This window comes from Trifolium pratense, linkage group LG6 (genome assembly GCF_020283565.1).
Source record: "Trifolium pratense cultivar HEN17-A07 linkage group LG6, ARS_RC_1.1, whole genome shotgun sequence".
Taxonomy (NCBI): Eukaryota; Viridiplantae; Streptophyta; class Magnoliopsida; order Fabales; family Fabaceae; genus Trifolium; species Trifolium pratense.
In genome coordinates this window covers 19,863,295-19,880,893 of record NC_060064.1, presented here as the reverse complement: position 1 = coordinate 19,880,893, position 17,599 = coordinate 19,863,295, and the positions used below count along the sequence as shown (strand labels likewise).

Here is a 17,599-nt window from a genome sequence, read left to right as displayed (position 1 = left end):
TAACCCCTTTTTAATAACATTATTTTGTGTTTTACATTATATAGCATCTATCCTAAATAAAAAGTGCGCATCCACTTCTGATTGTCTAAATTCTGCTGGTGATGATCCTTGTATTGGACGTGCATTCGTTATATGCCAAGAAAAAAATTGTGTTTGTGTTGATTAAAAATATTAACAGTTAAGTGAACAAATAATTTTATTACTACTAAACTTATAATTTTATTTAAATGTCATGTTCTCTATTTAAATGTCATATTCTCTATTGATTTCTTGCAAAATTCAACTTTTCTTTCTCTAACCTATATTAATTTCTTTGACAGGCACATAAGCATATATATATATATATATATATATATATAAGCTAGCATTTTTTTTCTGAAACTGCAAAATATGCATTTATTTATATCTCAACTAAACAAGCACAAGAAGTACTTGAAGCGCAACAGAATTACCTTTGCTTGCTTTCATAAATACATGGAGAATAAGGAATAAATAAAGATGTATGATTATGTAAAATCATTATTTTATGAAGTTTTTTGTTATGTATGTATTGCATTCTTTTTTCCTTTGTCAAATTTTATTTGATTGGGTTTTTTTCTACAAGTAGTCTGTTAGTTAGAAAATTCATCTTAAAAGTGAATAAGTGGAGTGTACGGGATTCGAACCTCAGCTCCTGTACATATAGTGCGATATCCCTACCAACTGAGCTAAGCCCACAAGGACTGACTGAATTTTTCTATAAAGCTTTTCTCGGATTTTGATCTAAAAGTTTTCAAAATATTTGTTCTTTAATGAAATTTTTAATATTTTTTTCCGTACAAGCAAAACTGGATTATATTAAAACCAACGAATAGCCCTTACTAGCACAAGGTGTACCAGAGCTTTAGGATTTTACTTTGACATGTTATTTAGCAGTCAAAATAATTGATGAATAGCTAAACTCATTTACATGAGGCTGACTGCTTGCCGGTTGGTAGCTGTATGAGCGGTGATCGTTATTTCTTTTACATAAACTAGGAAGAAATGAGAGAATGAAAAAAATAAAAAAAATATTGATTAATGGATATAAAAAAGAGTGAGTGAAATTTAAATAAATCTTCACCATTTATTTTTGATTCGTCTTTGGTGGTTTTTGTCTTTCATCCTTTGATCTTTCTTGTAAAATTATGCACAACTTGACGGAACTATTAACTTTACTCCTCTACGTAATTTAAGCTGGTTTCTCATATTTATTGAAATCTATGGTCATCCATAAACAAATTAGTATTCTTCATCTTTTAATTGAAATTGAAATTGAAATACTACTTCAAATTCTTCATCCCCTCTAAATCAGGTAGATTCCTATCAGAAAGAGGTTGACGATTAGTTCATTCAAAATTCATTATAATTTGGGTTTTTTTTTTTTATGTTTGCGTTGCATGGGTTTGGTTAAAATATATAATTAAAATAATTTTATAAATAAAAAATAATAATTGTGATAAGTATAATAATCACATACAGTTAAATAATATCTTTTTCTTGAAAAAAATAGATATTATTTTAAAATATAATTATATTAGTATATGTATAAAAATAAAAAAGTTGTTTAGAAATTTGATATTTTTTATTAATTTATATCGTAGTTTTGTTTATAATATTTCATAAGTTTGAAAGGATGTATCATATTTTATTTTAATAGTGTAATCGTATAAGATCTTAGTTTTCTTTATATGAGTTGCAATTTTATAGTCACATGTCACTTTCCTTTTTATTTTTTATGTGTCCCTTATTTTATTTTCAATATATAAGTTTATCGTGTAAGATCTTAGTTTATCTCAATGTGGAGTTGTATTTTTTTAAATCTTTGTGTGACTTCATTTGGTTTAGATTGACATATCAACTCCCATTAATTACATATTCAATTAATGACTTGGCCGTCGTCAATGTTGTCGATCCAGACACAAATATTTTTGTAACTTTGATTTTAGCACATTATTTCCAAACGTTTTGCCATTTTATGATATTAACTTGAATATTGTGAATTTGTTCGCAAGTTCGTCTTTTTTGTATTTAGCAAGCTTGTTTAAATTGTATTTGTCTTTGATGTACTCTTCTAATTTAAATAATTGAATATTTTTGTTTTAGCCAAAAAGTTTATTTTGATTTACAAACCTTAGCACATAATGGGTTGTTTTTGACTTTGTTCGCCTGTGGTGTTGGAGCGAAGTCCTAAGAGCAGAGATGTTTACACTCTGACTTGGTTCGCTACTATTTCGCATTGATGAGGCTTCAGGCGAGGAAACAGAGCAATTTTGATTCCATGTTGGCCGAGCGAAGGTCCTTAATTTGGCTAAATTTTCTAGTTCTTTTGTTCCAAGTGCTTCCAACATGTTGTTTACCTAAAAAAAAGGAAATTTAGATAGAAATGGCTGATTGATCATTTCAAGCCAATATTTACATTAGTTGAATTTTTATATTGAATTACTTATAAAACAAGTTAATATGTACGAAAAATGTATAGGAAAATTAACGTTCATTTTGCACTTATCAAAGCCATCATGAGATAATAGATTGAGTTTTCAAATGTATTCACGTAGACCTTCACATAAACTACTTAAACATATTGTTGTTGGATTGGGTTCTAGGATTGGTTGCCAATGTTTCCTAATCTGAGAAATCAATGACAAATTAAAAAGTGAATTAACTAAGTGATTATATTGAGTGCGCCAAAGGAACAAATATGACACATCAATATAATTAAGAGACATGCATATAATATTAATTCAAATTTTTGAAAGGTTTTCTTGCAATTTCATATATGCTAAAAAGTATAAACTATTCATTGACGTACATAGATCATGTGGAACCTTTTTAATATAAAGTGATCAAATATTTTTCAATTTATAACATGCAGAGGAAATAAAATATGACTGAAATTATTAAGTTTATTTATCTTATTATGATCATATTTATTTTCCTATTTCTTGTTGTAATTGAAAGTTTAAGTAAGCACTTTTTCGCATGATTCTGAAATTTTAATCATAATCATGGCCTTAAACACAATATTTGATCACTTTACGTGACATTATTAATTTTTCTTTTGAATCACAGCAATTCCGGAATGCTATGATGATGAAGATTGTCCACATATGTGTCTCTATCCTAGAAATAGAACATGCATTTGGTATTATTGTACTTGCATTTAACAGTTAAGTAGAAAATTAATTCTATATGAATATCGTTATGTTCTTAATTTCTTATCATTATTTGCATTCTTCGTATCTTATCTTATTTTTTATTTTTTTTACCTTTCAATTTCTTTGGCAGGTGCAAAAGCATATTACTTACATTGCTGCCTTAATGATGAGGAACTAAAATGATATTTAGTATATATATAATAAGATTTTAGAAGAATTTTTTATTTAATAATTTGTATTTTTTAAAAAATGAATTTAATTTGTATTTAATTTGATTGTAATGGATTTAGCTATTTTAATCAAGTGGTGCTCAATAAAAGCTGACAGAATTGGCTTTATGGCCTATTTTATAAATAAAGTCTTTATAAATTACTCTTGTAAGACACTAATTTTTTAAATTTGAAAGGAAGAAGATAATAGATGGAGTATTTGTTGCAATCAAATTTTCATTAGTTGTGAAATAGGAGTGATTAGAAGTTAGAACATCTATTTATAACATTGCTTGTTATCCAAGTAAATGACACAAGCTACTATAACTAATTAAATTAACCACATACGGTAAGTCTCTAACTTACTCAAAATGACTTGGTAATGGATTATACAACAACATATAACTCCCTAATCCATAATGTTAATCATACTATGCCAATAATTTTTCTTTTAGGACTTCAAAACTGTCAAGTTTTATGGCCTTAGTAAAACCATCAGCAAGTTGAGCTTGAGTAGGACAATATGATGTCAAGGTTACAAACAAATAGCTACGCTTATAAAAAAAAAAAAAAAAGTTACGCCAAGGCATAAATCTGTTTACCTTTTATTTCTCATCAGCTTTGCGTGTGGCACATAAAATTTGCGCATTGGCGCACCTTTTATTTCTTCATTGTTTAATTTGCCTCATTTCTTATTACCAAAATTTTTATAATGTTCATGTCCCAAGAGAATCACTTTATATATCATGTAAAAAAAAAAAAAAACATAGTACGACTACAGAGTTGCCTCGTTAGGATAATTTTGATATGATTCAAGGTAGTAGATTTCTTCAACTTCTTGAAAACTAAATTAAAATATTCATAAAAATGACTCAATCGGACTCAAAAATACACTAAAAAGACACCAATTTTATTATATGATTGGGAGTCATCAAAGATTTTGAATTTTTGTTGAATATGAATGTTATGAATTTCTGTTTTTTTTTTTAATGAATGTGCACAAATTATATAAAATAAAATAAAAATAAAAAGATAACAATGTTAATATTTTATAAAGTAAAAGACTAAATTACAACAATAAAAAGATAAAGGACGTATGAATATTCACTTAAAATAAAATTAAGGAACCGCATGAGCAATTTTTCTAAAGACAATATGATTATGTAAACTAATTCCCTTCTGTAGTTCTGCTTTTAGTAAAACTATGATTACACAATCTTTTTCGCCGTTGTTGTGAGATTGAGGTTCACGGCGAAGAATTTCTCCATAATCATCGAGAACCTTCGTAACCGAAAGAGGCTTGACGACCACACCATCGGGATCAAAAACATTTTCGAATCATCCATGACAAGATCTAATGCTTGATTCAATCCCTCTCTTTTTTCTCTCTTTAATTGAATGAATTGAATTGATTTGAATTGAATTGATGCATAAAAATATTATAAAAATCGAAGTTTTGCAATATAGAAACCGAAATACAACTGATGTGTTTAGTTACAACAGCAAAGGTGTTAGTGATAATTACTTTATGTTTGAGCCTTAACGGAAATCAACTACTTTTCATGGAGAGTGAGACTACTATTCAAAGAAGAAAAAAAATTAATATACCTTCTAACATGTCTACCACATGTCTGGTAACTTCTTTTAAACCTAGGCAAACCTATGAAAAACTTTTAAAGAAATAATCAAAATGATGTATCTATATCCATATTAATTAAGTAATATCTTTAGTTTATGCTACGAAATTTGTTAAATTAACATTGTTTAATGCGTGACACGAAATGAAAATTGAGCTATGCTGCATACCAAGAATTTGTTATCAATAAAGTGTGGCATGGCATGCATCAATTTCTTGTACAATCATGATTCTCTGGATTGAAAGCGATTCTTCTCCTAATTAACTAAGTCGTCTCAACAGTGAGTTAACTAAGGATTATTAATGGCCCAATAGTGGGGCTAGGAAGCAAATATCATGGGCCTCAATTAATGCCTATATAGTAAGATGAGATCACATATAGTCTTATAAACGAGAGCTTCTTTTGATACCTTATGTACTTCTTGTGTGCCCTTTTTATTTTTATTTTTACCCTTTCGTTACTTAAAGAACGGATGTTATAAAAGTGAGAAAAAACACTTCCTAATATGAAATTTTTAAGATTTTACACGTCCGCTACTTAAATAGCTGGCATTATAAAAATGAGAAATTTGTGGAGAAAAAAAAAACACGCCTAACATAAAATTTTCAAGATTTTACACTTTTGTTGCTTAAGTAACAAACAAGAGTGTTTTGGTAATTTTACATGACGCATGGGAATTTTTATTTTTTGAACAAAAACGCGTGAGAAAATTGATAGGATATCAAAAGAAATTCACCACATAAATTGGTTGCTAAAGACGATAGAGTGGATTGGTTCTCAATTCTCATCCATGAAAAGTTTGTTGTTGTGTCAATTGAATTTTATTGTATGTGGGGGCTATATGAGTAGTCACTTTGGTTGATAATTGATTAGGAGAATGTCCAAACTCCATGCACACGAGGGGTTTCCATGGTTGGATCCAACTGTTGCTTTTAATTAATATAGTTAGGTTGCATGTATCTATGCATAGAATCAAGAATTGTTGTCACATTATGTACATTTTTATTTTATATCAAAAGAAATATTAGAGATATATGTAAGATTGTCATGGTCCAAAAGGAAGATCATTCGAAAGTAGGGAAGGGTTCCTCTTCCAATCATGGCATACATTATTTGAGGGATTTAATTATTGGACCCTATATAGGTTACAATTTGGGATCACCACTAGTTTTATTTGACCTTTGTTTTGTAATATACTTGAAATTATTGCTTTGGAAAATATGAATATCAAATAATTTTCTTTGATAAACAAGTGTTCGCATAAAATTATTGATGATTGGGAACGAATCTTCTTGTTTATAATATTTTTAAGTGGAATCTCGATCACTCATTTATTTCTACTGCATGCGGTCAAAGTCTTTATGAGAGAATTGAAGGGTGAGGATATCGATTGAACATAAAATTTCACTTGCCGCGGCGAGGATTAGTTTTCATGAGACAACTTTTCTTCAACCAAATATATAAAAAGTAAGTGAGAAAAGTACTAATCTAGTAAATCTTCTAGCTAAAATAATTTTTCACTACAAAAGTGAAGAGATTTTATTTTTTTTTTTAAGCAAAAGAGAAATATATTTATTAAAAAAATAAAAAAAAAGTTAAGAGATTTCAATTTCTTCAACTAAAGACAAAGTTGATGTTTTCTTTAATCTAATTTAAAATTCGTTTTCAATCATGAATATCAAACCAAACCATATCAATAGAACACAATTCATCCATGCAAGTATAATTAATTGCTAAAAATGCAAAATGCACCAAGAAGATTCTGATTAATATAAGATCTAATTTGAGTTGAATGGTCAAAGATTATGAATTTGCTGGATAAGGTAATGCCATCTTCATAGTTATAATATTGACCTTGATGGATCAACTACCTTAACTGGTCCTACTAAAATGATTGAAGAAACTAAATGGGATAAAATTAAGCTAAAGTTTAATGACGGCCCAAATTGTGTTACCACATATATCGTAAGTTAGGAGTTGCAGTAAATGCAAATGGGGTCATTTTCCTTTGCATGAGTTGTGTGGATAGTGATGATATCTAAGAGTTTGTTACATCTCTTTGTTGTAGATTAACTCACAATAAATTTGTTCATTGATCTTTCCATGATTGAAAGAATAATTCAAAGATCAATTGATATGCATTGGCTGCCGATGTGGTGGCATTTGGATCTGACGCCGCCGGTGTGTGGTTGATGTCGTGTGTGAGTAGTTTTCAGGATTCTTTTTGAGTTTCTGTTGGTGTCCAAGTCTGTTGAGGTTTGCAGGATTCTTTTTGAATCTCTGTTGGTGTCCAAGTCTGTTGAGGTTTGCAGGTTTCTTGTGTATTTGGTTGACCTCTACTGCGTTGGTGTTGACTGTTTGGAGTTGGCTTGCGAGCTGAGACTTATCTGCCTAGGTTCTCATTCTACTGTTGTCTTATAAACTTTGCATCACGAAGCCGTTTTTTGGATTCAGATGCCTGATCACTTTTGAGTCGAGATTGGGAGTTAGTATGTAGTAGCGACTTTATGGGTCAGGTAGTTGATGTTTTCTATGGTGGTCTGAAAGCTTAGGAGTGTCTTTCTAAGAATGAAATTAGAAGTGAACATTTTATATATGACGCCTTTGTGTTGTAGCCCCTCTTTTACTTGGTGTTCCGCTTATATACGGCATATTTGTTTTGTAATCCCTCTTTTACTGATTTTTGTTCCTCTTGTGCAGAGAGCTGATTTTTTATTAATAATATATTTGCCGTTCAAAAAAAATAATTATGGGTCTGTTTGGCAAGCCAAAAAAGCTAGCTTTTAGCTTTTGTCTTATGGCTTATAAGCTAAAAGACCTGTTTGATAACAGTCTTTTCATAAAGAGTTTTATCTTATTTTACTGACTTATAGCTTCTTTTTCATAAGCTATTTCAAGTAGCTTATGAGCTTTAGCTTCTAGCTTTTCATTTTTTCTTCATCTTTTACCCTTATTATCAAGGTTGTCATAATCGAGTTTTTACCTCAACTCGTTTTACCTCGGTAAACTCGACACGTAAACTCGACTCGTAAAATCGTACGAGTTTACCAAAAATTAAAATTATATTAAAATTATTATGTACATGACATATATACTAGTATAATACTATAAAAAAGTCAATATTTCAAAATATAAACTTAATTATAAAGGCAAAATATACCAAATCATCATATAAATAGCATTATGTCCATAAACTTAGTTTGTGATGTAAGGCTAAATTTTATTTATTCTCTAAGGTTGAATTTTGTGTTTTATCATCCACAAATACACTATACTTTTGCATTAATGTGTTTTTGTAATATTTATCTATTATGAAATCATGACACTCACTTATTTGATGGATAATAACTAATATAATATGTAGTTTTATTGTTCATTACATCTCTTTTTAAAATAAAAATAATAATATAGAAATTAGTTAGCTCGGCCCATCAGACCACATAGCCAATTACCAATCGAGTCAGACTTAGTTTAGCAGCTCATAAGCAAACGAGCCAACCCATTAAAACCCTTTATAGATGCTAGCCCACCGGACCAAGGTGGGCCTGACCGGGCCGGTCCACTTGATGGCTATAATTTTAACTATTAATTATATAAATTAGCTTTAAATTTAAAAATAAAAAGTAAAAAATTCTTACCATAATTAACAATGAAGACATCATTACCGTTCTATATATGTAATATAGGTCCAAAGAAGTATAAAAAAAATTATAGGTACAAAGACAAAGGGAAAGAAACATTGGTATAAAATCAAATTAGCAATAATCTATTAACTTTGTTTCATTCAGTTGGATCTTGGAATTTTGTGGTGGAATAAACTCTTCGCCATATTCGTGGAATGACGGTGTTATTATGGTTGCTATTTGCCGGTCATGGAATCAATATGCAATATGCAAACATATACTTTTGGGAAATAATAAGAATTTTGATGTACAGTTTTGTTTTAATTATCACAAATCGTGAAATAATTGATAAAATCAAGATACTAAAAAGGTTTACGAATACAGTAAATTTAACTCAATTGATAGAGACATCATATTATATAAACAGATTCGTGTATAACTTCAAATAATCCACTTGTATATTCGGTGAAATTTTAGTCATTAAACTATCCTTATTATTCATCATTTTTTTATTTTTTTTTTAATTATACTGTCCGGTATTGTTGTGTCCCGTATTTATATTTTGCAGATGAAACAGACACTAAATCCTAGTATTTGTTATGATCCTGTGTAACAAAGACCCCGATCTAAGTGTCATTACTCAAAATATGTGTGTGTGGCTTCACATGTTTTGTGTTGTTTTTAACGTTAAACCACTCGTTATTTTACCATTTAGAAACTAGACACGTTTGACACTGAATTATTTACTTACGAAAGTTTATACTCCCTCCGTCCCTATTTATAAGAGTTAGTTTGACAAAACACGGGTTTTAAGAAAGTTGGTTTTAGTATTAAATTGTTTGACAAATTATTTTAATTTTCCATATTTACCCTTAAGAATGACTTTCCTATAATTAATAGAGTACCCACTTTACAAAAAAGAATTAAATGCTATTCAAAAAAATATGTAAAGTAAATAAGGGTAATTTTGAAAAGAAGAATGTTAACATGTGCACCAAAAGCACATGTTAAGGAAGCAAAAATAGAAAGTATTAAATGATGAAACATTAAATTTTAACTTTTTAAGCATTAAATTTTTGTATCATTAAAAGTTAAATTTCTATATTAAGATACCATAACATGTGTCATATATGCACATGTTAACAACACCCTTTTGAAAATAAATAATCAATGTCATTGATAATTGCAAAAGAATTTTATAAAAATGAACAAATTCTTTGTCAAACGGAGTATCACCGAAGCTTATCGTAAATTCGGTTGTATGTCGTTTTTAGATTAGTCATAATATAAAATAGGGCAAACAGTTATTTTGGTCTTCGAATGTGTAACTCGTTGTCACATTAATCCTTGAATGTATTAAAATTGTAAACAAATCTACAAATGTTGTTTTTATTAGTCATTCTCGTCCTTGAATATGTTTTTGTTCTTGATTGGGCCTGAAGCCCAAACGTTGAGGAGACTCTTCCCTTGGACCGCCGCGAAAGCTCCAATTGCAGAGTAGCTCATGAAGATCCAACTCAGGTCAACGATCACAATATCCAGCCATATTATAACGGCCGACCATCAGAATGATGAGAATTAACTATTCATCATGGCTCTTCGACAATTTTTCGACAGTCATTGATAACATTTAACATGAAATCAACTGCCTTGGCTCAACACTGGAGGCTATATATACTCCTCTCACAGAGAGGAGTCAGGTACATTTTATCTTACTCTGAAAACCTTTGATTCACGCTTTTACATGTTATCTAGGTACAATCAATTTTTAAGTAGTCAATTTAGCCCTCAAATATATTATTTGTTGGTCAATTTTGTCCAAAAAAACTACTATCAAATAAGATACTAGGGATGAATTTTTCATTTCGATACATTCAAGAACTAATGTGATAGCAAGTTACATTTTCAATGACCGAAATGGTGGTTCCTCGATCTATAAAATATTAATCAACATACATATAATGATGGTTTAATTATTTTAGACATAATGAAAATATCATGACACACAAGAATAGAGATGAAAAATTAGTGAAACAGCCAACATATATCATTGTTATAAGGAAGTGACACTTGTTGTGTCAAGTGGTGATTAAGTCTCACATTGTTTAGAAAAATAGAGGTTGAACACTTTATAAGTGAGATAACTCATAAACCTAATGCCTTAAAATTTTGGGTTAAAGTGTGGTGTCAAACTCACTTGTGTTATTGTTCTTAGCTACCCGCTCGTGGCCCAACTTTAGTATCAAACTCGATGGTTCGACGAAGGGTTTGATCGGCTCCTTATATAGAAAGTTCCTCATGATAAAGTTGTCATAAACTTAATTTCTTAAGATTTTGGGTAATAGTGGGATGTCTAACTCATTTATATTATTATTTTGAGTCAAATATAAATGATCATCTAGTTGTCCCCTCGTGACCCAAACTTACATGAAAGCAAATTTTTGCACTAGAAAAGTCTATGTCTCTATGATCATATCATAGTAGACAATCCATATGAATATATTTACTTCACTTGTCGTTTATAAGGCTTAATAATTACGAATTTTGGTCATTATTTTGTTTATATTTTTTTCGTTATATAGGAAAATGTTAGAAATCAATAATTCTATTATAGTTTTCAAAATCAAACTCACGACGTCGACCTCAATACCTCATACTTAAAACTCGTTCAACATCCTTTAACTCTAGTTTATTAAAAATTGCCTCTTTTGAGCTACTAAGATAACAAAACTGAAAAACATATTGTTGAATTATATTGATCTTTTGAGTCATTGGGAAAATACTAGAGTCACTTGAATTAAGAGAAAACAAAATATTGTACGTTAATGGCTAATTTGGAGTAGCAAAGTCTTTTCACTTGATTCCATATAATTAATAAAATTAGTTTTATTATTAAAAAAAATATATTAATTGTAGTAACAAAGTCTTTTGGGTCTATTGTAACAATATTTGTTTGGTCAAATGAAATTAGTTTTACCGTAAAAAATAAGACATATTAAAATATTTTCTATTTTCACATCTTAATATTTTTGTTCTCAATACTCTTAATAGAGAATTAGATATACAGAATCGGATGGTCCTATTGTGGTTTGATATATAATCTACCATAGATATGATCTAAGCTCAAATTAATTAATGTAAACTAAGCATAAATGGATCCCCTGATGTCACATTAATTTTTTTGTATTTATAGATTTTACTTTTTGTTTACTTATGATGAATAATACTCCATTTAACCTTTTGAAAAGGGCAAATTACTTTGTCTTAACTCAACTTGCATATGCTTTTTAGAGGTAGTTGCCTATGCTGAAAAAATGGAGGATCCTCCTACATTCCAAAAACATCAATTCAAACTTCATAGCACTTTTAGATTATACCTAAAGATTCAAAGAAAAGGGTCCTCCAACTACATACCAAAGATCTCAAGTGTTTGTTAGTCGTCATTCTATAGATACCACCCCGCCAGATAAATAATCTCACATTACATTCTCATCTTACAAACTAATTTTATAAGATGAGAAAAAAAGAAAGAAAAAAAAAATAATTGTAAGTCATGGATCCAGTCTAATTTAAATTTTAAGATGATATTAAAATTTATCTAAGGTATGTTGGGTTATCCGTTATCGAGTCACTTAATTACATGCTATCAATTTTTTGCTATCGGGTCACCCAATATTTATATTCACACACCAAACTTAACAGTATTAGACATGAGGGTGTGTTAAGAGTTTCAAGTTGGCTAAGAGATTGCTTGAAGATATGTTTATATGTGGCGACAATCTTCACCTTACAAATTAAACTGATTTTGTAGGGTTGAGTTATGTTGAGAATTCTCATTTCAGTTGCGAGATGACTTGAATATGTGCTTATAAGTGTGTGCAATCCTCACTATACAAGCCGGTTTTATAAGGATGAGTTAGGCTCAATTAACTCTCAATTTTAAGATGGTATCGGAGCCTCCTCCACATTCTGTTGAGCCGTCTGCTATCAGGTTTCTGATTGGGTGATCCACCATTTATATCCGCACCCCAAGCCCAACGGTGCTGGGCGCGAGAGTATGCTAAGAAGTCTCGCATTGGTTGCGAGATGACCTGAATATGTGTTTATAAGTGAGGGCAATTATCACCTTACAAGCCAATTTTGGAATGATGAGTTATACCCGACTCTCAATTCTAAGAAGTTGTGTTCAACTCAAAGTTTTAAGAGAAAAATAATAATTAATCAAGAAGAAAGAAAACAAATTTTTGGCCCAACTAATGAGAGTTTCCCTCTTAGTCACACTTCGTCCATTTGATTGGAAGGAAGGAAAATGGGTAGGAAGAAAATCACGGAAATCGATGAAAGAATTTAAACTTAATCTTAGTCCAAATTTATTCTGATAAAGAATCAGGACTTCAGATTACTATTATAATAAATATAAGGTAATTACATATGAATAAAAGGTAAACGAGTAACAAGCTGCACTGCTATCCCTTTTTGAATTCTTAAAAACAACATTCATAATTTTAGGGGACACAACATTTATTCTTTAATTTCCGCATTTTCCTTTCTTTTCTCACTTTCTTTCCAACCAAAATGACTCTTTTTGTTTCATCTTAAACACAAAAGAATACTCCGTCCGTACTACAATATATGTCACTTTGGGGAAAAAATTTATACCACAATATATGTCGCTTTATATTACCCATGAAGCATTTAATGTTATTTTTCCTATTATACCCTTAACTATTTATTACTCTCTTCTTTCAATTCTTCAATTTATTTTTTCATACCATAAATAAAGGACAATTTTGTAAATCAACTCATGATTTTTCTTTTCCATATAACATTAATTACCTTTCTTAATATGTGTAAAAGTGTCAAAGCGACATATATTGTGATACGGAGGGAATATATGTTAAGAGTTGCATATTAAATAAGATATGAACTAAAGCTCTATTTAAACTGTTTTCATTTTATAAACCGGTTTTATAATAGAATAATTATGCTTAACCCAATTTCTAATACAAGAAAATTGGCTTTTGGCACTAAAATGGACATACGTCTACAATTTGGCATCGTTTTCTCCTCATAAATGAATTCTCACTTAGTACCATATGTTATGATTTAATATATGCATATTTTGGTGTGACACATTTTGTCGTTTTAAACATTACCATCCAATCCCTCACCTCCTAAATCAATAAATCTCAACCGTCTATGCTTAATTTCCATAACAAATCAATAACACCAAACATTAACATCCACCTCTCATCCATCCCTATAAATAATCACCTTTCATGCAATTCAAAATCAGTGGTAACTCAACAAGTACCATTCTCTCTAGAAAAAAAAGTTCCATAAAAAAAAAATGGACTCCATGGTTGAATTGCAAAACAAGTCCATAGTTGAAATTCTCTACAAAGCACTTTTGGGCCATGGAACAATGGAAATGGTAGCAAAATTGCTAGCAAGTGATCTTGAGTATTGGTTCCATGGTCCACCAAAATGTCAACACATGATGAAAGTGTTAACTGGTGAAACTGATCACAAAAAAGGGTTCAAATTTGAGCCAAGAAGTGTTACTTCAATTGGTGATTGTGTTATAACTGAAGGTTGGGAAGGACAAGCTTATTGGGTTCATGTTTGGACTTTGAAAAATGGGTTAATTACACAATTTAGAGAGTATTTTAATACATGGCTTGTTGTGAGAGATTTGAGGCCATTAAAGTGGGAAGATCATAAGCAAGATAGTATGACATTGTGGAGGAGTCAGCCGCGCGATCTCTATCGTCGTTCGCTTCCTGGACTTGTGTTGGCTATTTAGACATAACATATATCATTGTTGTGTTTTATTTGGTTGTTATGTGATGTATTTTGTACAATGTTGTATCATGAATTTGGTCTTGTGGTTTAATTTATATATCATTTTTCAACTTATTAGTAAGTTTTTGGTGGATATGGTTAATTATTGTATAAAATTATATTATCACCAAATTGGAAGGGAAAAGAATGAATAAAAGGTTAAGGAAAGATTTGAAAGAAGATAGATAAAAGCTTAAAGGAGTAATATGAATATTATTGTACTTTATTGTTGTTAATCATTTTTCCAATTTTGCTTTTCACTTTTTGTAGAATGACTTTTGAAAAATGGATAATACAACCCCACTTACTGAATATATCTATTTTGGTCTAAAACAGAGTGAAGGTATATCTCTAAATCTCTTTTCCAATAAACAGTCTTAAATAGTCCCTTCTTACTAAACTAAAAGTATATAGATTTGTTTTGAGCAATGTTTTTATCCTCCTTCATTTCTAGAAAATCGATTTTGTTCAGATGCACCATTTTGGACGAGTAAAAAATATGGTTTTCTCCAATACACCGGTATGGTTTGTTGGCCGTCAAGAACAATGCATCTGAATAGAATCGATTTTCTAAAAATGATGAACATTAAAACACTTTTCTTTTTTCTTGGGGGACATAAAGCAAAGTAAACCAATGACTTTACTTGCTTGTGGCTTTTGGTAAGATTGCATGGCTCTACAAAACAAAATAAAAACCAATATTTCGAGAGCTATTTTAATCGGCCACTCAATTAGTTTTTCAATAAATTTAAAGAGTAATTTTTTATTTATAATAATAATTGAAGCGAGTATTTCTTAAAGACGACATCACCCGAAATTTATCAATTTAGTCGGGTCGAATCGATAAATTTAGTCCCTTCTTACTAAACTAAAAGTATATAGATTTGTTTTGAGCAATGTTTTTATCCTCCTTCATTTCTAGAAAATCGATTTTGTTCAGATGCACCATTTTGGACGAGTAAAAAATATGGTTTTCTCCAATACACCGATCTGGTTTGGGATGGAAAAAACTATGTTTGTTGGCCGTTAAGAACAGTGCATCTGAATAGAATCGATTTTCTAAAAATGATGAACATTAAAACACTTTTCTTTTTGCTTGGGGGACATAAAGCAATAAAAGAAATTAAACCAATGACTTTACTTGCTTGTGGCTTTTGGTAAGATTGCATGGCTCTACAAAACAAAATAAAAACCAATATTTCAAGAGCTATTTTAATCGGCCACTCAATTAGTTTTTCAATAAATTTAAAGAGTAATTTTTTATGGGTCATGCTAACTAATGCCCACTAGTTAAGGATACAAAAAAAGTAATTTTTGCATTGGAAATGACACTTTTTATACTTTACAAACATTGACTATACAAGTTTCGATGTAATTTTACTATAATTAGTATCCTTAACTAGTGTCCCGGGGGCACTAGTTAGCATTTTCCATTTTTTATTTATAATAATAATTGAAGCGAGTATTTCTTAAAGACGACATCACCCGAAATTTATCAATTTAGTCGGTCGAATCGATAAATTTAGACAAAACTGGTTTTTTTCTCTTCTTCAAGTTGGATAAATTTAGGTGGAGAGGTTTTTTTAAGAATCACAGCTCTGTTTTAGTTATTGGTATGGTTGAATTGAATGCGATTGTGTGACACAGAAAAAAGTGAAGCTCGAAGCTCTTTTTGCAGAACTTGACATATAGATTTGGCACGTGTCGACATCGTTGACGAAGTCAATTATTCAAACATGCTTGGAAAAGTGAAATTGCAAGATCATTAAACGTTTTATTGTTTCCCATGTTTGAACATTCAAATCGATTATCACTATTTTTAATGATGATTACTTAGATTACTTTATATAAAAATGGTCCAATTTTATTCAGTCGAATTTTTATTTTTTTAAGTAGTTTAGTAGTTAGAAAATTTACTTCAAATAAATAAGCGGAATATTTAAGGTTCCAACTTCAACTCCTATATTTAGTGTAATATTTATGTCAACTGAGTAAAGCTTATTTTGATGATTTTTTATTTTTGGGTCATGTTAACATGTGCCCTAAGGACACATGATAAGATACCTAAATATAAAAATTTAGCATTTAATGATACAAAATATTAAATGTTAAAAGAGTTGATTACACGATTTTCAAGAGTATATTTCCGCATTTATCTCATTAAAATGTGCCTTAAGGACACAAGTTCACATTTTCCTTTATTTTTTATCCTCAAGGACACCATCTTGTTAGCATCCTATTTCACTAGTATACTCAGATATTTCCAGCAAGCATAACCACTTCACACGTCCCTATTACCTAAAAAATGGGGCCAAATTTAACATGAACAAGTGGTTCATGTGGTGCACCATGCACAAGTTTCGGATAACATTATAACGAATACGAATTTTAAAAAATCGACCGTTGGATTGAAAGATTATATCATATAGATCATTCACAAAAAATTTTAGAAAAATTGAAAATTATTTGATATGTTATTGAGACCCATCAAAATTAACGGTATTTAATAAAACTCATAAACCGTTAATTTTGATGAATCTCAATAACATATCAAATGATTTTCAATTTTTCTAAAAATTTCTATGAATGATCTATATGATATAATCTTTCAATCTAACGGTCGATTTTGAAAAATTCGTATTCATTATAATGTTATTCGAGACTTGTGCATGGTGCACCACATGAACCACTTGTTCATGTTAGAAAAAGCCAAAAAATGGATTTATCTTTGGAATTTGAATGGTGGACAAATGAATTCTTTTTATTTTTTATTTTTTATTTTTTTCAAATTTTGCCACCAACTTAGATAAAACATAAACACAAATTTGTAATGGGCATAGTATTTTTTTTGTGTTTGTTTAGAATTCTGAAAAATATTTCTTTTTTTACTAAACTTCTAATTAATGAAAGCATAATGTCTTAAAAAGAATTTATGCTAGTACACTCTTGATTGAGACAATATTTTGTTTCTTGCTTTTCCAACAAATCAATTTAATCTCTACAAAAAAAAAAAAGGATACCAAGATATTTTTTTAAAAAAAATAATAGTGACAAAGACATTATTTAATTTTACCAATGCGATGCCATGATAATGACAAGAAATAAAAAAT

General features: G+C 29.8%; 1 protein-coding gene and 1 long non-coding RNA gene across 2 annotated transcripts; both read left to right on the top strand.

The window, feature by feature from the left end:
• Positions 1-2,889: 2,889 nt before the first annotated feature.
• On the top strand, positions 2,890-3,531 carry LOC123892705. Its single transcript, XR_006803263.1, has 3 exons — positions 2,890-2,984; positions 3,091-3,187; positions 3,307-3,531. It is a non-coding gene; the product is annotated as an uncharacterized LOC123892705 (long non-coding RNA).
• A 10,393-nt stretch (positions 3,532-13,924) lies between these two features.
• Positions 13,925-14,669, top strand: LOC123889956 (senescence associated gene 20-like). The gene has a single exon (XM_045939484.1). It carries the CDS (start codon positions 13,996-13,998, stop codon positions 14,449-14,451), a length of 456 nt encoding a protein of 151 aa, XP_045795440.1. The 5' UTR covers positions 13,925-13,995; the 3' UTR covers positions 14,452-14,669.
• Positions 14,670-17,599: the final 2,930 nt, after the last annotated feature.

Coding starts and splice junctions, on each gene's coding strand:
- LOC123889956 (XM_045939484.1), top strand. CDS start 13,996: ATGGACTCCATGGTTGAATTGCAAAACAAGTCCATAGTTGAAATTCTC.